Source organism: Gorilla gorilla, chromosome 1 (assembly GCF_029281585.2).
Source record: "Gorilla gorilla gorilla isolate KB3781 chromosome 1, NHGRI_mGorGor1-v2.1_pri, whole genome shotgun sequence".
Classification (NCBI taxonomy): domain Eukaryota; kingdom Metazoa; phylum Chordata; class Mammalia; order Primates; family Hominidae; genus Gorilla; species Gorilla gorilla.
The window spans coordinates 105,669,643-105,690,152 of NC_073224.2; the positions used below are offsets into that span (position 1 = coordinate 105,669,643).

At 47.1% G+C, this 20,510-nt stretch overlaps 3 protein-coding genes across 3 annotated transcripts; 1 reads left to right on the forward strand and 2 right to left on the reverse strand.

Annotated features, from left to right (window-relative positions):
• Positions 1–20: 20 nt before the first annotated feature.
• SCNM1 (sodium channel modifier 1) lies at positions 21–3,194 on the reverse strand. Its single transcript, XM_004026620.5, has 7 exons — positions 2,946–3,194; positions 2,608–2,678; positions 2,125–2,213; positions 1,929–2,026; positions 1,735–1,823; positions 814–1,008; positions 21–173 (listed from the first exon to the last, which is right to left on the reverse strand). The coding sequence occupies exons 1-7, from the start codon at positions 3,192–3,194 to the stop codon at positions 74–76; spliced, it is 891 nt and encodes a 296-aa protein (XP_004026669.4). The 3' UTR covers positions 21–73.
• LYSMD1 (LysM domain containing 1) lies at positions 3,147–9,415 on the forward strand. The gene is made up of 3 exons (XM_004026622.4): positions 3,147–4,071; positions 7,052–7,416; positions 8,136–9,415. Exons 1-3 carry the CDS (start codon positions 3,892–3,894, stop codon positions 8,272–8,274), a joined length of 684 nt encoding a protein of 227 aa, XP_004026671.1. The 5' UTR covers positions 3,147–3,891; the 3' UTR covers positions 8,275–9,415.
• TNFAIP8L2 (TNF alpha induced protein 8 like 2) lies at positions 9,414–12,522 on the reverse strand. Its single transcript, XM_004026619.2, has 2 exons — positions 12,435–12,522; positions 9,414–10,497 (listed from the first exon to the last, which is right to left on the reverse strand). Exon 2 carries the CDS (start codon positions 10,463–10,465, stop codon positions 9,911–9,913), a length of 555 nt encoding a protein of 184 aa, XP_004026668.1. The 5' UTR covers positions 10,466–10,497; positions 12,435–12,522; the 3' UTR covers positions 9,414–9,910.
• Positions 12,523–20,510: the final 7,988 nt, after the last annotated feature.

Genomic DNA, 20,510 nt, shown 5'->3' on the forward strand with positions numbered 1-20,510 from the left:
GGAACCAGACTTAAGGAAAGTTAAGTTCTCAGCACCCATTGTAATTTATTTGTGAATGAATGGGAAAAGGGTATCAGTCCAAGGGGAGATCAGGTGGTTCCTCCTCATCAGAGTCAAACTCAACATTTTCATCTTTTACCCATCGACCTCGTCCATCTGGGATCCATCCAGAGCTGGAAACATCAGAGAAAACAGCATTGATCAGGAAAGAGGCTTATTAAGAAGTTAGTGGTGAGCTCACACCAGTAATCCCAGCACTTTGGGAGGCCGAGGCAGGTGGATCACTTGAGGTCAGGAGTTCGAGACCAGCCTGACCAACATAGTGAAACCCTGTCTCTACCAAAAAAAAAAAAAAAAAGTTAGCGGTGAGAAAAAATTGAGAGCCATGTAAGTTGGGTGGCTAAAGCAAAATGAAACCAAAGATGGAAAACAACAATGGGAGTCCGGGTGCAGTGGCTCACGCCTGTAATCCCAACACTTTAGGAAACTGAGGCAGGCGGATCACCTGAGGTCAGGAGTTCGAGGCCAGCCTGACCAACATGGAGAAACCCCGTCTCTACTAAAAATACAAAATTAGCCAGGCGTGGTGGCGCATGCCTGTAATCCCAGCTACTCGGGAGCCTGAGGCAGGAGAATCGCTTGAACCCAGGAGGTGGAGGTTACAGTGAGCCAAGAGCGTGCCATTGCACTCTAGCTGGGGCAACAAGAGTGAAACTCCATCTCAAAAAAAAAAAAAAAAGGGAAAACAATAGCTTTGAAACAAGGGTGTCAGAGAGAAAAGAAAATCTGAGGAAACTGATTAGGCATACTCACCTTCGAAGGGTGAGATAATGGTCCAGGGCTCGTCTTCTTGTGGGGCTCATGGGTGCAGGGGCTGAGACAGTTGCTGACTCCTCGGCCTGTGGGCCAGCCGCAGGTTCAGGTTCCCTACTGATCTTCCCACTTTGGAGTTCGACCTCTGAGGGTGGCATAGGGGAAAGGGAGACAGAGGGACCAGGGGCTTCTGGTCTAGGTAGAGAAGAATAGTCTGTAAAAGCAGTAAGGGAAAAGGCCAACTCTCCTATGACTCCCAACCTCTTAAAACAGTGCTTCTTAAACTATATTTCTCAAGATATTAATAAGTTCTGCATATAAAGGATTTCAGAATCATGAATTTGGGAAAGGCTAGCTTAAAATTTTACAAGTTTTTTTTAATCTTAAGACTGTATAGTTTTTAAAACTGTTATTCTTCAAGTAGAATTACAAAGTGCCATTTCCCAAACTTTATTTAAAAATCACAAAATTCTCCTTTTCTTTTTCTTTCTTTTCTTTTTTTTTGAGATGGAGTCTCACTCTGTCACCCAGGCTGGAGTGAAGTGGTGTGACCGTGGCTCACTGCAACCTCTGTCTCCCGGATTCAAGCAATTCTCCTGCCTCAGCATCTTGAGTAGCTGGGATTACAGGCACACACCACACACCCAGCTAATTTTTTACATTTTTGGTAGAGACAGGATTTCACCATGTTGGCCAGGCTGGTCTTGAACTCCTGACCTCAAGTGATCCACCCACCTCAGCCTCCAAAAGTGCTGGGATTACAGGCGTGAGCCACCGCGCCCAGCCAAAATTCTCCTTTTCTTGAAACACTAAGTAACATCTCCAGAACGCTAGTATTCCTCAGAATACACACTGGAAAACTCTTTTAGAGCCATCTGTCTCCTTCTGAGCCTTCCTACCTCTGGCTTTCCCGTCCCATACCTGTACTTCCGGCGGCAGCAACTGTTATAGTGGGGAGCTCTGTGCAGAGCACTCTGGGTGATAAGTCGTGTCTGAATTAGCAGAGGAGCCTGGTAAGGAGATGGGAGACAGAGTCAGAGCCTTCAGCCCTCCGCCCTTCCAGCCTGGTGTGTGCAGCAGGGTCTTGCCTAGAACTCGCTCTCCACTCTGATTACCTCAGCTTTGGTTTCTTCCCTTCTCAATTCATTCTGATGTTTTGGATTCTGCTTTCTTTCCTTTCCCGGCTGCTTCTTGCCATAGAAAAGCTGCAAGCCTGACAAGAAAGGGAAACAGAATTAAAAGCATAGCACCAAGAGTGGTGTGCAGAGATTTCGAGGGTTTATTCCCCATCCCGTCTTCCCCCTAACTTACTGGACAGATGTTTCTTGCCTGCACGGTGGGCAGTCAGCATGGCCAGGGTGTCCAGTACCGGTCGATGGGGGCAGATGGCACAAGCAAAGCTGAGCAGGGGTAGAAAAGAGGATAAGTGGTCCAGGGGAAGAGGGTTGGGCCCGTCCCTGCCATAGGTTCCACCCTGTCCTAGCAGTCTTTGCAAAATCCAACTCCCTGGTGACCCAATCTCCACTTCTTCCAGTCCTCACTGGCCGCCAAAGAATCCTAGGTACTCCTGCTGTCCTAATTAATAACAAAAGTTTGTTGAAGCCAGGCGTGGTGGCATGCGCTTGTAAACCCAGCTAATCGCGACGCTGAGGAGGCAGGATCACTTGAGCCCTAGAGTTCGAAGGCAGCCTGGGCAGCACCGCGAGACCTCCGTCTCAAAGGAAAAAAAAAAAACAAAGTCTATTGAGCCTCTAACCGCAGAACCCTCAGGCTTGAGCCACTCCTTGCTCTTACCGTCCATCCCGAAGCATCAGCGCCTCATCCTCTGGAATGTAACTGGCTAGGAGGTCCCCGACTCTTCTTTTCTGCAGGGAGTAGGGGAAGAAATCCGGACGGGATCAGCGGGATAGGAGAGAGGGATGGAAGTGAAATTATAGAAATGAGGAATGAAATGGAATAAGGACCCTGGGGAGAACAGCGATCATAGACCGAAAAAGGATTCACTACACAGCTCTAAGTCGCCTGGTTCTCTCCTGCACCCCCGAGTTGTTGCCAGCGCAATGAAACAAAGCTCCTTCCCAACCTTCAGAGAGCGACTGAAGCGGCTCCAGATCCTCTCCGCTCACGCTTACTTTGAGCACATTGAGTTGACTCCAATCGTCTCCTTCCCTCTTGAAAGACATCACGACTGTGAGTCCCAGAAGTGATAAATTCTCTTGTTCCGGTTTCGCCACTCCTCCAGGCCACCGTAGCAAGAGCGGGACAGCGCCTTCTCTTTTTTCCTTCTCTTCCTGTCGGCCTCCATACTTCCGGGGACGCACTTCCACGCATGCATTGCGCGATCCGGAAATCCACTCTCTGGTGCGCGGAGGGAACTGCATTTCCTATGGTGCCCTGCGACTCCGCAGACGCGGAGCCTTTTGGGAAATGAAGTCTTTTCTCAAAGACCTTGCCGCTCAGCTGGATCCAGGCCCTTGCATCTTGGCGGATCTGAGGCGTTTGGAGGGACAACAACCTAGATGTGGAGCCGAAATTTGAGGGTGTGACCTGTCTTATGCGGAGCGGACCTTTGAGGATCTCTGAGTGGAAGATGTACTACAAATTCTTGCAATCCTCACGCTCTTCGTCTGCGGCGACAGTTCACCTGGGGTGGGCCTGATTTGTTCCTGACTCTAGCAAACAAACCCCGGGACCGGGCAGAGCTGGGATGTTGGAGCGCCCTGAGGCCAGGCTACTTGGGGGCAAACTGAGGAAAGAATGTTGAGGATTATTTCTAGAGTTCAAAGGTCAGAGGTCAATGTAGCGAGGAGTTGTGGGGGAGTCCAAAGTCGGAGGGGTGCTTAGGGGAGAATTAGGGAGGGACTGAATACTCAAGGGACAGATTTGTGGATAAGGAGCTTGGAGGGAGGAGAAATCGGGAGGGGGCAGATGGCGTAGTGCTGGGGAGGCGGGGACACAAGGGAAGAGAGAGGGGGAAAGGAATCCCCTGAATATCCATTCCCAGACTTCAGGCCTGTCACTCGCAGTCTCGGTCGTACCTCCCCTAGTTGCAACCCTAGCTGTTGGCAGGGTGAAGAGATGGCTTCCCCGTCTAGACAGCCCCCGCCAGGGGGGTCAGGACTGCTTCAAGGGAGCCGGGCTCGTTCATATGGAAGCCTGGTGCAATCGGCCTGCTCCCCAGTGAGGGAAAGACGCCTGGAGCATCAGTTGGAGCCCGGAGACACCCTGGCTGGACTAGCACTCAAATATGGGGTGACGGTGAGTTTTCCAGGATTGGGGTGAAGACAACAGTCAGGAGGGATTTAGTCCTGAGAAGAATGTAGTGGCCCTTCTAGGTAACCTCCCCTGAAATGTTCCTAATGTGTTGCACTCTGTTCTGCCTTTATCTTTGTTTTCCCATCACAGTGTTGCACAAGTCCTGCCCTACTATTCTAACGGAGAGGAACAGCTCCTATTTTATTATGCCAGACACTGTGCTGGGGGCTTCACATACGTTAGCTCATTTCACCCTCACATCTGTATCAAGTATACATTTATCGTTCCCTTTAGGCAGATGAAGAAACTGAGACTTGGATTGGTTAACCAGTTTGGCTAAGGTCAAATAATGAGCGTCAGATTTGGGATTCAAACAGGTCTGTCTGACTCCATTAACCACACAGAAAATTTTACGTTGAGAGTGATTAAACGTTTACAGCAACTAATGGAGAGCTGATTTTTAGTTCTCAGTTCCTAAAGTGCCCACCTCTCCTTGCTCTTGGTTCCTCCTCAATGCTCTGCCTTCTTTCCAGTAAGGTGGCCTCCTTTGTGCAAAACAGGTACTCTACACCAAGTATTTCAGGTCATGCATGGGGGAAATTGGATAGATGTAAAAATGTACAGCATTGAAGTTGATGGGGTTACTCCCCCATCCCTGCCCCTGTTTTCTTGTTCCATCTCACTCAAACAAATGTTGAATTTAGCCAACATTTTTATGCTTGCTGTATTTAAAGCACTGTGATAACTTTTCTGGGAGATAGAAACTTAAACTATATGGTTGCTGTCCTCATGTAATTTATGGCCTAATGAGAAATGAACAGGGACACAAATAATGATTACAAGTGACAGAATGTGGTGAGTTTGTAAAGGTATTAACAAAGAATAGGGGCCAGGCATGGTGGCTCATCCCTGTAATCCCAGCACTTTGGGAGGCGGAGGCAAGTGGATCACCTAACGTTACGAGTACGAGACCAGTCTGGCCAACATGGTGAAACCCTGTCTCGACTAAAAATACAAAAATTAGCCGGGCGTGGTGGTGCTCACCTGTAATCCCAGCTACTCAGGAGACTGAGGCAGGAGAATCGCTTGAACCCAGGAGGGGGAGGTTGCGATGAGCTGAGATCGCACCACTGCACTCCAGCACTCCAGCCTGGGCAACAGAGTGAGACTCTGTCACGCACACACACACACACACACACACAAAAAGATAGGAAATCAGAAAAGATTAAATTTCAGTTGGAAAGGGGCTGTGGTGGGCCAGGCGTGGTGGCTCATGCCTGTAATCCCAGCACTTTGGGAGGCTGAGGTGGGTGGATTGCTTGAGCTCGGGAGTACAGGACCATCCTGGGCAATGTGGTGAAACCCCATCTCTACAACAAATACAAAACTTAGCCGGGCATGGTGGCATGTGCCTGTAATCCCAACTACTGGGGAGGCTGAGGCAGAGGATCACTTGAGCCGGGGAAGCGGAGGTTTCAGTGAGCCGAGATCGCGCCACTACACTCCAGGCTGGGCGACAGAGTGAGACCTTGTCTCCAAAAAAAGAAAGAAAGAAAGAAAATACGAATACACTATATCTGTAGTTTCTATATTTCATTATCTAATTATGATAATAATTAGATAATTATAAGTAATAATTTTTAAATAAAGCATTAATGAGCCCCTGCTATGTGTCAAGGTCTGTAGGATGCTAATGACTGCCTGGGGATACAGAGACAGCAAGTCACAATCCTTGCCCTTAAAGGACGTATAGGGTTTAGGCAAAGCAGATATTTAAAGAGGTGAATAATATTGTAGTAGGGTTATGTATTATTATAGCAATATTTACAGTATGCATTGGGAGCCCTGAAGAAGGTAGCACAAAGGGAGTGATAGTTGATGAATAGAAGTTTTCCAAGCAGAGAATGGGATAGTAGGGGGGTGGGAGCATTTCAGGCAGAAGTAACAGCATGAATAAAGTGTGAAAAAGATCATGGAATGTTCAAAGAAAAATAAAAAGTTCAGGATAGCAAAATGTAGAGGTGGCAGAGGGAGATTAATCTAGACATTTCCTTTGGGAGCTGGATTGAGAAAGCCCTTGAATGCTAATTTGGTTTTTATCTTTTAGCCAATGCGGAGCCATAGGTGGGTAGTGGGTTAATCAGATTTATTTTTTTAGAAAGATACCAAGAGAAGGATGAGTAGAAATAGAGCGAGGAAGGCCAGTTAAACTGTTGCAATAACCCCAGATGAGAAATACTGAGGGTCTATTTTAAATCTTTGGCAGTAGACCTGAAGGTGAGACCAGATGTGAGAGAGATTTTTGAAGCAGTTTTGTTGACCACTTGGTATGGTGATGATAGGTAAGTATTAGTTAAGGATGACATTGATGTTTCTACCTTGGGAGGCCAGGCAGATAGATGGTGATGCCAGTCACTATGTCCAGTGATGAATAAATAGGTCAAAATAAATATTTATTAATGACATTGTTAATAGTATAGTGTGAAAAGCATTCCCAGAAGCAGTGAAAAGACCCAGGATTGTCATTCTAGCTCTGTCATTAACTTGATAGATAATTTTAGGAAAGTAGCTTAACCTCTCTGAGCCTCAGTTCCTTCATTTTTATTTATTCATTAATTTATTTATTCATTTATTTTTAATTTTTTTATTTTTAGAAATGGCATCTCACTATATTACTCAGGCTGGACTCTAATTCCCGGGCTCAAGCTATCCTCCCTCCTCAGCCTCCTGAGTAGCTGGAATTATAGGCATCAGACATTGCGCCTGGCTTGCACAATAATTTTTTAAAATGTAAGGGGGCCCTAAGACCAAAAAGTGTGAAAACCACTCATCTATAAAATAGAAATAATGTCAGCCCTTTGTACTTTAGCTTGGTTGTTATGGAATCAAAGAAGACTCTGTACAGTCACTTTAAAAAGCTCAAGATGTAATGTAAGATTGATCATTATTACTGTCCTTAATTTTGGTGACTTTTTTTTTTAAGATGGAACAGATTAAACGTGCAAACCGCCTTTATACTAATGACTCCATCTTCCTGAAGAAAACCCTCTACATTCCCATCCTGACAGAGCCCAGAGACCTGTTCAATGGTTTGGACTCTGAGGAAGAGAAAGATGGAGAGGAAAAAGTACACCCAAGTAACAATGAAGTTTGGCCACACTCAGCTGAGAGGAAGAAACAAGAGACAGGAGCAGGACGTGCCAATGGTGAAGTCCTCCCCACACCTGGCCAGGAAACCCCTACGCCCATCCATGACCTCTCTGCCTCTGATTTCCTTAAGAAGCTTGATTCACAGATCAGCCTGTCCAAGAAGGCTGCTGCTCAGAAGCTGAAAAAAGGGGAAAATGGGTGAGTCTTGAATGGTTCCTTATAAGTTCCTCCCTAGACTCCTCCATCGTTCCTGTCTTACCTAACCACAAACACAAGTAAGTAAGGACAGTGCCAACAGAGGCAAGGTGATACCTTTCCCCCATGTGGCCCCAAGACAATGAGCAGAGGCGATGGCTGCTGGCATGGGTAGAGGCAGTGGAAAACTGGGTTCTGTGTTCTTATTGGAGTCAGACAGTTAACTATTTTTTTTTTTTTTTTTTTGAGACGGAGTCTTGCTCTGTCGCCCAGGCTGGAGTGCAGTGGCGCGATCTTGGCTCACTGCAAGCTCCGCCTCCCAGGTTCACGCCATTCTCCTGCCTCAGCCTCCCAGGTAGCTGGGACTACAGGCGCCCGCCACCACGCCCGGCTAATTTTTTGTATTTTTAGTAGAGGCGGGGTTTCACCATGTTAGCCAGGATGATCTCAATCTCCTGACCTCGTGATCCGCCAGCCTCGGCCTCCCAAAGTGCTGGGATTACAGGCGTGAGCCACAGCGGCCAGCTGACAGTTAACTGTTTTTACTGCTCTGATCATCCATGAAGGAGCATTAGGGTTAGGATTTATCTAGAGGGTACTGAGACTGTCTTGAAGCAACCAGCTTATGTATTAGAAGACAGCTTTCCATGTACCTCTCACTTGGCCCATTGTCAGGTTCTTCCCTTGATCTGTCACTCTTTCCCCCCTTTCCTCACTTGCAGGGTACCTGGGGAGGATGCAGGTCTCCACCTGAGCTCCCCTTGGATGCAGCAACGAGCAGTCCTAGGTCCTGTGCCGCTGACCCGTACCTCTCGGACCCAGACACTACGGGACCAGGAGGATGAAATCTTCAAACTCTGATGTCCCCAGAACTGACTGAGAGAAGCAAGATGTTGAAAGAGAAACTTCAGGGGGAGAGGAGCCTGAGGTGAGGCTCAAGAACATGGCTTATGAGCCTGCCTCCCTCCACTCCAGCCATCCTCCCCAGCCTCCTTGTCTGCCAAAAATTCCTTGGCCTGGGGCAGTTTTATTGGCAAGATTAGGGAATGGGAACTGGACCTTTCCCAGTTCTTGGGCTGAATCTAGAGTTGAGTCCTTTAGACTCAAAAGGCTCTTTTTATATCCCTGTTGCCTTTCCTATCCTTTTTACCTTTCCCTGGCCTTAGAACAGGGAAGCAGAGACTCCCCCTCAGCTTCTTCCTCATCTCCAACTATGTGACATAATTTATTTGGTGCTAATATTGAAGTAATATTTATTTGCTATATTTTATTTCTTCCCACTCTTAGCTGAAAAATGGAATTTCTATAGCCCTGGGGTGAGGAGAACCCGGGAACAGTGAGCCAGTGACTGCTGGTTCTCCACTTTCCCCACCTTGTTAGCCAAACATGTTATTGAGGATGAGGCAACCGGTGATCTAGCCCACCACAGAGAATGGATGACTGTTGGCCTTTTCTCCAATCTCAAAGTGACAGATTTGGGCTGATTCTTTTTTTTTTTTTTTTTTTTTTTTGGTACCCCATTCCTGTTGAATGGGCTCAGTCTTGACAAACCAATTCCCTGTAACTTTTTCACAATTCTTGACTCTGAGAAAAAGCAGCACTGTAGGGACCTGAACTCTCCATTCTACCAGTTCACCCTTCTGACCTGTTCTGCTCAGCCTGTGGTGAGGGGAACAGATGGAAGAAGGTTTTCCTTGGGGTTTGAAGAGGAAGCCAGTTGTGGGAGTCTCTTTGTTACACCCCCTCCCCTCCAGACCCTCTCTCTCTATGCCTTCCTCCTCACTGCATATTTATTTGCGATTTGTAGCACTGATCTATGGTACAGTTGTTTTGTTTCTTAAACAGAAGTGGGTAAGGGAACCTCAGTAATAATGGAAATCTGCCTCAGTCTCCTGTTTGGAAATGATGAGAGGTGAGATAAGTAATGTTTATATACCTCCTTTCTTCTGTGATGATTATAAGGTATACGAAGCTGGACAGATTAAACATTGAGCCCTGTGCATATTTTAGTAGTTTTATTTCCCCTATGAGAATCTCCCCTGCCCTAGCCCCTTCTTTCTGCACTCTGGAACAGAGCCTCTGGCATCTGTCCAAGCTCTGTCTCTAAGGGCCACCTTCCCCTCTTCTGTCTTTAATATCCCCAAAGGGGTTCTCTGGGCTGTGCCTCCTTTCCTTGGTTCACATGGGAGGGGGCTTCCCTGTTTCAGAAGTCCCTTATGGGAGAAATAGAGATCCAAGTTTCACTTCACCTTTTTCAGGCAGTTCTGTTTCCTGTCCTGGGGCTGGAGTGGGAGACAGGCCTCACCTCTCAGCATTGCTCCTTCTCCACTGGCTGTTTGAGGGTGGGCTGGTCTCAGAGTCAAAAGCACTCTTGGGAAGGAATGAAGCCTGAAGATTGAAAAGTGTTAGTGCCAGGTGAGCAGGGTTAGGAAGCCCATTATCTGTGTTTTCTCAGTCAACCATTTTGTCAAGGTGGAATGTGCTAGGCTCAGGGCTCTCAGAGCTTCCCTTCGTCTAGCAGCTTCCTGAGTCCGTCACAGATCTTGCCAAGGTGCTGAGTGAAGTCAGGCCCATAGAGGGCCGTGAGCAGACCTGGGTCAGAGAAGTGATCAAACACGTGGCGGATGCGGCCATGTGACTTGGGCGTGAGGTGGTGTTCCACCAACTCCAGCAGCACATCCCGGCACTCGATCAGCAGGCCAGCCAGAACAGCAGCCTCGAAGGTGAAGTCTACCTCACCAAAGCTAAGTGCCGTCATGGCACCCTGCCGCAGCTTCTGGCGAAAGCGAGTAGCCAGGGCCAGCTCACTGGGGCCAAAGGAGCCATTGCGGTGCAGCACAGCCACCTTGACGGCCACTTTGATCAGGTCCTTGATCACACGCTGGGCCTGGGGCCGGCTGTGCGTGTACTCCTTGGACACACGGTAGAGCTCATCTAGCACCTCACTGCTTGTCTCATCTATGAAGAGATGAGCCACAGAGCGACCCGCCATCTTACTCAGTAGCTTCTTCTCTGCTTGCAGTGCCAGGCTCTTTGAGCTGAAGGACTCCATGGGTCCTGGAGAGTGGGGTATGTGGTCAGCCACTAGAAGAAAGGCCACAGGCTTCCTTAGAAAGAGAGAAATGGCTTTTCCCCTTTCTGTTGCTTCTTTAGTTTCCATGTCATCATCATCTTTGTTTGTCATCCTCCCCGCCCCCTGGGGCCCCTGAGTCCTCTATGCCTTGCTCCTGCCTGCTTTTTCCCCTTAGTGCTGTAGCAAATCTTGACTCCAAAACAGCCCACGGGAGTGGCGATAGCCCTGGCTGGAGGAATGTGGGCACACGGGAGGCTAGCCTAGCACAAGTTACATCTCAAGGGGAAGTAGGCTGTTGCTGCTGCAGTGAAGACAGGGCTTACCTGACAGATAATTCTTTTTTTTTTTTTTTTGAGACGGAGTCTTGCTTTGTCACCCAGGCTGGAGTGCAGTGGTGCGATCTCTGTTCACTGCAACCTCCACCTCCCGGGTTCAAGCTCCTGCCTCAGCTTCCCAAGTAGTTGGGATTACAGGCACCCACCACCACGCCCGGCTAATTTTTGTATTTTTAGTAGAGACAGGGTTTCACCATGTTGGCCAGACTGGTCTCGAACTCCTGACCTCATGATCTGCCCACCTCGGCCTCCCAAAGTGCTGGGAATACAGGCGTAAGCCACCGCGCCCAGCCTGACAGAATTCTTACAGCTATCATTTTTGGACACTGACTCTGTGCCATATGTCTGTGTGGCATAGATATTACCATCCTTGTTTTACAGCTAAGCAAATGATACTTACATTAAGTAATTTACCCAAGATCAAACGCAACTCATTTTTTGGCCCCCAAAGCCAGTGGAAGCTAGTGCACTATACTTCCTTTAAAGTAAGAAGCATAAGCATCCCAGGAATCCTAATAGGAGTAATAACTAACATTTACTGAGAACCTACTATATGCAAGTGCTTTACGTCAGTCATCTTAGTCTTCCCAATCCTGTGTAAGGTTAAGGTAGGTATCCCCATTTTGCAATGAGAAAACTGAAGCGAAGAGAAATTTAGCAATTTGGCCAAAGTCACTAGTAAATTATAAAGATGGGCTTCAAACCAAATAATCCAGAGAAACCTCCTTCCCCGGAATGCTCCCAGTGTGGTTAAAGCACACTGAGGAAGCACGAGAAGCCAGCACCTCAAGAAGGGCAGGCAGTCCTGAAGGTCTGAGCCTTCTGCTACACTGAACTCAGGACCCTCTTGGTGGCATATCAGCTCCATGTGTCCAGGGTTCTCTCCCCATGGTCTTCGCCTGTGGTTCTTCTGGTTGTTTTGCTTCTTACTTCCCCCTCCTCTGCTCTGCAGGATGTGGCTGTGACCGCAGTGAGGAGCAGCCTCGCCCTCTCCCCCAAACCAAAATGGGAGTCTGAAGAGGCAGAGGAGGTGGGGACTGTGGGGGTTTTTTTCCCCAGCTGAATCCTTCCAGTGGAAACCTGAACCTTGCTTTGCTCCCAGCTTGCCTTGGGGCTTTCTGGACCATGCTCCCCAGCCGGAAGAGGAGATTGCTCCATGTGAGTCTTCCTTCCTCCTTGGCCTTCCTGTTACCCAGCTCTCCATTGCCCCCATTGCCGTCTTACATTTATTCCGCTGTCTTCTCCCTCTCTCCCTGTTTCAGTCTCCCTTTTTCTCTTGTCTGGGTCCTCCCTATGATCCTCTGGCCTGGCCATACTCTCCCTCTGGCCCTTACCCATCTATCTCCTTGTTTCCTAAGATTTCCTTGCATTTCGCACACATCCGTATGGTTATGGATCCACCTGCATCCCTCAGCCCTGCCCCCACCGCATCCAAAACCAGGTCTTTCAGAGGCTGCCTTGCCACCAGAAAAACTAAGCTAAGCTCTACAAAGGACCCAAGAATTGTACAAGTGAGAGTTTCACAATATGAAAAGCTAAGACTGAAAGAGGTAGAGACTCCTCTGCCACCATTACCCCTAAAGTCTACCATTCTGTCACTGCCGGTCCCTCACCTGCTGTGCTGGGTGCCAGTCTTGCCTTGGATGTTCCCGGAAAGCTTACAGAATGGAGAAGCTTCACTTAGTGTGAGAGCCCTTTGGCTTGGCCCCACCCCTTGAGCCCCGCCTACCTACTCTCTGCTTAACCTCCGGTTCATCACTACTGTCACCAAGAAGGCCTCTGGCCTAAGAGCAACCTAGAAATAAGACAAAGGTCAAAAAGAGTGGAATTCTGTTGGAAACAGTCTCGATTCTTTGAAGGGGGAAAGGGATTTGCATCCTCCACTCTCAAATTGCTTCTTTCTTTTCTTGCTGCCCAGTTCCTGAAGATCCTGTCCTTATATTTCTACAGTACTGGGAAGGATGTAAAGCCCAAATTTCTGGGGTAGGAGGTCAGTGGGAAAAGTTCTGAAGATTGAAAGGTGGTGCTGTGGGGCAAGTATTTAATATATTATTCCAGTGATTGCCAGGTAAGAGCACAGACTGTCACAACCCTTAATACTGAAGGGAGGAAGGTGCTGGGAGCAGGGCTGCTGCACCACAGGTGACCAGCAGGTGCCAGCACAGCAATGAATCACTAGCATAGAGGAACAAGCCTACTGAGTTGCTTTTTTTTTTTTTTTTTTTTTTTTTTTGAGACAGAGTTTTGCTCTTGTAGCCCAGGCTGGAGTGCAATGGGGTTATCTCGGCTCACTGCAACCTCTGCCTCCCGGGTTCAAGTGTTTCTCCTGCCTCAACCTCCCAAGTAGCTGAAATTACAGGCCTGTGCCACCATGCCTGGCTTATTTTGTATTTTTAGTAGAGACGGTTTCACCATGTTGGCCAGGATGGTCTTGAACTCCTGACCTCAGGTGATCCACCTTGGCCTTCCAGAGTGCTGGGATTACAGGTGTGAGCCAACGCACCCCGCAGGGCCTACTGAGTAGGCTACTGTAGTAGTTACTTTGTAGCTGCTAAAGGGATACAAAATGAGGGGAAGTCACAATTGGGTTTTGTTTGTTTGTTTGTTTGTTGTTTTGTTTTTGAGATAGGGTCTCGCTCTGTCGCCCAGGCCACAGTGCAGTGGCATCATCACAGCTGACTGCAGCCTTGACCTCCTGGGCTCAAGAGCTCTTCCTACTTCAGCCTCCCAAGTAGCTGGGACCAGAGGCTCACAAGCCTTCCTTCTTTTTGTAGAGAGGAGGGTCTAACTATGTTGCCCAGGCTGAACTTCTAAGCTCAAGCAATCCTCCCACCTTAGTCTCCCAAAGTGTTGGGATTACAGGCGTGAGCCACTGCACCCATCCTGGAAGTTACAGTTGTTGAATGAGACAAACACACTTGCTATCAAGAATCTTATGGGGAATCTGGTGAGGGAGATAAGCTTAAACATAAATAACAGTAATACTAGTCAAACAATGCCATTAACTTTAATGGAGATTTAAATAATTTTGAGAGTAAAGAAGCTTAATTATGATAGGGCTGAAGAGGTAGACTTGGAAAGATAGATTCAACTACTTAATAGCCAGAGATGGGGAAGAAGTCCCAGATGATGGGGATGGCATAAGCACATGCAGGAAAAAAACATAATACAGGACATTCTCAGGAAGTGGTGATTTATGTCTGGAATGTAAGTTGTTTGAGAGATAAGTGAAGAAGGAAAAAGATCAGATCATGGCAAACTTTAAAAAAGTTGCTCCAGGCCGGGCGCGGTGGCTCATGACTGTAATCCCAGCACTTTGGGAAGCCAAGGTGGGTGGATCACCTGAGGTCAGAAGTTTGAGACCAGCCTGGCCAACGTGGTGAAACCCTGTCTCGGCTGGGCATGGTGGCTCACACCTGTAATCCCAGCACTTTGGGACGCCGAGGTGGGCGGATCACGAGGTTAGGAGATCAAGACCATCCTGGCTAACACGGTGAAACCCCATCTCTACTAAAAATACAAAAATTAGCTGGGCATGATGGCACACGCCTGTAGTCCCAGCTACTCGGGAAGCTGAGGCAGGAGATTCGCTTGAACCAGGGAGGCAGAGGTTGTAATGAGCCGAGATCGCGCCTCTGCCCTCCAGCCTGGTGATAGAGTGAGACTCGGTCTCCAAAAAAAGAAAAGAAAAAAGAAAAAGAATAAAGGGAATAAAAATATAAGAAGATGCAAATACAAGAATAACTTCTGGATTCAGAATTCTGCTACCTAGTCTTTACCTGTTTTCCTCTCCAGCTTCAGACTCCCCTCCCTCCCTCCCTTCCTTCCTCTCTCTCTCTCTTTCTTTTTTTTTTTTTTTTTTTTTGACAGAGTCTTGCTCTGTCCCTGTCACCCAGGCCGGAGTGCAGTGATGCGATTTCAGCTCACTGCAACCTCTGCCTCCCAGGTTCAAGTGATTCTCCTGCCTCAGCCTCCCGAGCAGCTGGGATTACACTGCCACCACACCTGGCTAATTTTTGAATTTGTAGTAGAGACAGGGTTTCGCCATGTTGGCCAGGCTGGTCTCGAACTCCTGGCCTCAGGCTATCTGCCCATCTTGGCCTCCCAAAGTGCTGGGATTACAGGCATGAGCCATAGCGCCTGTCTGTAATTTGTGATTTTATTAACTGTCTACCCACTGAGCTCAGATTATGTTTTAGTGTCTACACAGTGCTTGGCACATACTGTGGTCAATAAATATGTGCTGAAAGAATAAAGTCAAAACATATCCAAGAACCAGGATATGAGGGGAAAATGGTAGTAACATAGGAGTCACATGTTATAATGTTCATTTACTTCATTCATGGGGAAGTCTTTTATTTTCTCTCTCTCTTTTTTTTTTTCTTCAATTGAGACAGAGTCTCACTCTGTCGCCCAGGGTGGAGTGCAGTGGTGCAATCTTGGCTCACTGCAACCTCTGCCTCCCGGGTTCAACTGATTCTCTGCCTCAGCCTCCTGAGTAGCTGCGATTTCAAGCACCCACTGCCATGCCTGGCTAATTTTTGTATTTTTAGTAGAGACGGGGTTTCTACCATCTTGGCCAGGCTGGTCTTGAATTCCTGACATCGTGATCCACCCACCTCGACCTCCCAAAGTGCTGGGATTACAGGCGTGAGCCACTGCGCCTGGCCACAAATGTTTTTTAGAGATAGGGTCTTGCTATCTTGCCCAGGCTGGAGTACAGTGGCTCACAGTGTTCACTGCAGCCTTGAACTCCTGAACTCAAACAGACCTCCTGCCTCAATCTCCCAAAGTGCTGAGATTACAGGAGTGAGTCACTGTGTACCCTGGCCAAATGATGGTATCTTAAATGTGCAAAACACTTTTGAATTTGCAAAATGTTTCACCTACAGGATCTTATTTGATCCTAAGAAGTAGGCAGGAAGGTAGTATGTCCACTTACAGAAGACAGAATCAGACTTAGAGATAAGTAGTTTATCCAAAGCCGTACTCCAGAGATGAATCTAGCTAAGTCTCAATGACTTTCAATGGTGCTCTTTCCACTGTATAATCTACAGGAAGTGAATAGTACTTTTTTGAGCAGTTTCTACTTTGAAGCAAAATGAAGATATTTTGCACTTAATTGGATAAACTTCAGTTAGTTGGAAAAGTATTCAGGATGGAACAGTCCGATGTTTGTTTTAGGTGAGGTTTTACCATGGTTAAGATCAATACTCTCATATCAGTTCAGAAAGAGTAAGTTTAGTGTGATTTAAAGCAGTCAAGTAAGTCAGCCTGACATAGCTGGAGATAGTTCACAGCTTTTACTCTTTTTTTGTTTGGGGTATTTATTTATTTATTTATTTATGAGATCGAGTCTCACACTGTCGCCCAGGCTGGAGTGCAGTGGCATGATCTCGGCTCACTGCAACCTCTGCCTCCTGGGTTCAAGTGATTCTCCTGCCTTAGCCTCCCCAGTAGCTGGGATTACAGGCGCACACCCCCATGCCCGGCTAATTTTTGTATTTTTAGTAGAGACGGGGTTTCACTATGTTGGCCAGGCTGGTCTTGAACTCCTGACCTCATGATTCGCCCAGCTCGGCCTCCCAAAGTGCTGGGATTACAGGTGTGAACCACCGTGCCTGTCCTATTTTTATTTATTTACTTTTTTGAGATGGAGTCTCACTCTGTCGCCCAGGCTGGAGTGCAGTGGCACGATCTCGGCTCACTGCAACCTCTGCCTCCCAGGTTCAAGCGATTCTCCTGCCTCAGCCTCCTGAGTAGCTGGGATTACAGGCGCACGCTACCACGCCCAGCTAATTTTTTGTATTTTTAATCGACACGGGGTTTCACCGTGTTAGCCAGGATGGTCTTGATTTCCTGACCTCATGATTCGCCTGCCTTGGCCTCCCAAAGTGCTGGGATTACAGAAGTGAGCCACCATACCTGGCTTGTTTTTTGTTTTTGTTTTTGTTTTTTGTTGTTGTTGTTTTTCCTCTGAGCCATAGGATGTTTGTTTGTTTTTAATCTTTGATGCATTTATTTCTTCCTCTACTTACTGTATGCCAGGCATTACAATTAAGTGCTGGGGATAAAAAGATAAAAGACAAGCTTCCTGTCTTTTTTTTTTTTTTTTAAGATGGAGTTTCGCTCTTGTTGCTCAGGCCAGAGTGCAATGGCGCGATCTTGCCTCACGGCAACCTCCACCTCCCGGGTTCAAGTGATTCTACTGCCTCAGCCTCCTGAGTAGCTGGGACTACAGGCGCCCGCCACCATGCCCGACTAATTTTGTATTTTTAGTAGAGATGGGGTTTCTCCATGTTGGTCAGGCTGGTCTTGAACTCCCAACCTTAGGTGATCTGCCCACCTTGGCCTCCCAAAGTGCTGGGATTATAGGTGTGAGCCACTGCGCTTGGCTACTTCCTGTCTTTAGACTAAGTGGTAAACATGAAAAATCCAAATGGAAGTATCCAATAAGCAATTGTATACATGAGTCTAGAACTCAGGAGAAAGACCTGAGTTGAACACCTAGATTTTATGGTAAGCAACATATAAACGGTTTATTGTGGCCGGGTGCAGTAGCTCACACCTGTAATCCCAGCACTTTGGGAGGCCCAGGCGGGCGGATCATGAGGTCAGAAGATCAAGACCATCCTGGCTAACACGGTGAAACCCCATGTCTACTGAAAATACAAAAAAAAAAAAAAAAAAAAAATTTAGCCGGGCGTGGTGGCAGGTGCCTGTAGTCCCAGCTACTCTGGAGGCTGAGGCAGGAGAATGGTGTGAACCCGGGAGGCGGAACTTGCAGTGAGCCGAGTGAGCCACTGCACTCTAGCCTAGGTGACAGAGGGAGACCCATCTCAAAAAAAAAAAAAAAAAACAGTTTATTGTAACTGTTGGTTTTGTAACTGTTCTCATTGTCGGATTATCTTGACCAATGAGAATGGGTAGAGAAGAAAGAGGTGGCTAAGGACATGACCGTAGGGAACACCAGCATTTAGAGAGGTCAGAGAAGGCTAAGAAAGGTCATATTAGGCTGGGTGTGGTGGCTCACACCTGTAATCCCAACACTTTGGAGGCTGAGGTGGGCAGATCGCTTGAGGTCAGGAGTTCGAGACCAGCCTGGCCAACATGGCGAAACCCTGTCTCTACTAAAAATATAAAAATTAGCTGGGCATGGTGGTGGGCGCCTGTAATCCCAGCTACTCGGGAGGCTGAGATGGAGAAGCGCTTGAACACAGGAGGCGGAGGTTGCAGTGAGTGAGCCAAGATTATGCTACTGCACTCCAGCCTGGGGCGACAGAGTGAGTCTCTGTCTCAAAAAAAAAAAAGAAAGAAAGAAAAGAAAAGCCATATTAATAGAAGTGAAACTATCCATTCATTAAAAATACATATTTATTAAGCCCCTAGTCTCTGTTAAGAGAAAGAGGGACCTCAGGAGCCAAAAGAAGAAAGCATTTCAAGGAGGGAGGAGTCAACAGGTCAAATGGCACAGAGAGGGCAAAAGGATAAAGACTGAAGAGTTGTTCATGGAATGTGACCAGGAGGTCATTGGTGGCCTTAATGAGAGCAATCTCAGTGCACTGATGGGGACAAAAACTAAAATGATTGAGAATGAGAATCATGAAAATGGATATAGCAAGTATAGGTAACTCTAGAAGCTTAGTTATGAAGGGAAGAGAAATTGAGTGATGACTGGGTGCAGACAAGGATCAAGAGAAAGTTTGGAATGTTTTCCTTTTAATCATGGGAATTACTTGAGCATGTGTATATGCTAAGGGGAAAATATCAGTAGAAAAGGACAGGTTAAGGCTGGGAATGGTGGCTGACGCTGGTAATCCCAGCAGTTCGAGAGGCCGAGGCAGGAGAATCACTTGAGCCTAGGAGTTCAAGACCAGCCTGGGCAACACAATGAGACTCTGCCTCTATTTTTTTTTTAAGTTAATACTTTCTGTGTGCAGGCACTATGCTACAAGGAAAGGATACAGTGTTGAGCAAGATAGACAACCAGGGACTGCATACAACTTATAGTAAAGTCATAGGTGAACCTTTGACAGGTGATACGGATGGCATTCACTAGGATGAGAGAGACATGATGCAGCTAAGTATATCTGTAGGGAGCAAAAAGTTGGTGGAATTCTCACTTTATTATCTCTGTTTTCTCTGAAGACGGATGAGGGTTTTCCTGAGATGAACAAGGAAATGGTAAGGAAAGGAACTTGCAAAAAAAGGAGGAAGTTTGAAATATCTCCCTGGGGATTGGAAGAGAGTGCTTTTCCAATCCAATCTGTGGGACTGTGTGATTTCCTTTTTTTGAGATGGAGTCTCGCTCTGTTGCCCAGGCTGGAGTGCAGTGGTGCGATCTCGGCTCACTGCAAGCTCTGCCTCCTGGGTTCAAGCAATTCTCCTGCCTCACCCTCCCCAGTAGCTGGGACTACAGGTGCACGCCGCCACGCCTGGCTAATTTTTTGTATTTTAGTAGAGACGGGGTTTCACCATTGTTGCCCAGGCTGGTCTCGAACTCCTGAGCTCAGGCAATCCACCCGCCTCGGCCTCCCAAAGTGCTAGGATTACAGGCCTGAGTCACTGCACCCAGCCAGGACTGTGTGATTTTCTTCAAAACACTAAGGGAGTAGGAAGAGAGGTTTTTTATTTTTATTTTTATTTTTTTCAGAGTCTCCCTCTGTGTCACCCAGGCTGGAGTGCAGTGGCATGATCTTGGCTCACTGCAATCTCCTGTCACCCGAGTTCAAGCAATTCCCCTGCCTCAGCCTCCTGAGTAGCTGGGATTGCAGCTGCCCATCACCACACCCGGCTAATTTTTTTTTTTGTATTTTTAGCAGAGCTGGAGTTTCTCCATGTTGGCCAGGCTGGTCTCAGAACTCCTGACCTCAGGTGATCTGCCCACCTCGGCCTCCCAAAGTGCTGGGATTACAGGGGTGAGCCACCTCGCCCAGCCAAGAGAGTCATTTTGATTTGTCCTTCAAAATAGCTCTCAGATTCATATATTTTTTTCTAAACCTGTTCCCATCACCCTTGTCTGATTGTCCCTCTCCCCTCACCTTTAAACCTTGTTTACTTGCTAGTAGGTCTCTGTCTTCTTGCTTAAAAAAATAAAAAAATACAAGTTGCACCCTTTTTCAAGAATGTAAAATGACGTCCTACTCCTGTCAGATGATTTTAACCAGCTCACCTAGTCATTCCAGGCCTTCTGTAATTTGTCTTCCCCTTTTCCCTCCCCTTGCTCCTAACTAGTGCCTTTCCCACACACCAGCCTCACAGGACCTTTTTTTTATCCATGCTGCAGGCTCCTTGCTAACCAAGTAAAAGCTTTTGCTGAAGCTGTGTCCCTCGGGAACATTTTCTTCTTTTGCACCAAGCCAACTCCCACCAAAGTTTTCCTGTCCTTCATGATAAAATGTATCCAGCATCTTTCTGTGCAGTCTTCGGAGAATATTTATTGTCTTCTTTGCACATTTGGAAATTTATGTTCAATGTAGCTTTTCTTTTGAGACTTGGTGTTGTCTTTTTAATAGTTTAGTACTATTAAATATTTAATATTTAGTACTTTTTAATAGTTTAGACTTTTTAATAGTTTAGTATGTGCAAATCTTATTTTAATTCAAATATATTATCATTTTCTTAAAGTCTGGAACCACAACCCACAGTGGATTGTGTAGTAGATTGTGTCTCAAGTAAATGTTTAATAC

Excerpts from the sequence above, each read along its gene's own strand:
- LYSMD1 (XM_004026622.4), top strand. The coding sequence starts at position 3,892 with ATGGCTTCCCCGTCTAGACAGCCCCCGCCAGGGGGGTCAGGACTGCTT. Across the intron at positions 4,072-7,051 it reads CACTCAAATATGGGGTGACG|ATGGAACAGATTAAACGTGC; the intron begins GTGAGTTTTCCA and ends TTTTTTTTTAAG. Across the intron at positions 7,417-8,135 it reads CTGAAAAAAGGGGAAAATGG|GGTACCTGGGGAGGATGCAG; the intron begins GTGAGTCTTGAA and ends CCTCACTTGCAG.
- TNFAIP8L2 (XM_004026619.2), bottom strand. The coding sequence starts at position 10,465 with ATGGAGTCCTTCAGCTCAAAGAGCCTGGCACTGCAAGCAGAGAAGAAG.
- SCNM1 (XM_004026620.5), bottom strand. The coding sequence starts at position 3,194 with ATGCAGTTCCCTCCGCGCACCAGAGAGTGGATTTCCGGATCGCGCAAT. Across the intron at positions 1,824-1,928 it reads GGGAAGAAACCAAAGCTGAG|GCTCCTCTGCTAATTCAGAC; the intron begins GTAATCAGAGTG and ends TCTCCTTACCAG. Across the intron at positions 1,009-1,734 it reads TGCTGCCGCCGGAAGTACAG|ACCAGAAGCCCCTGGTCCCT; the intron begins GTATGGGACGGG and ends TTCTCTACCTAG.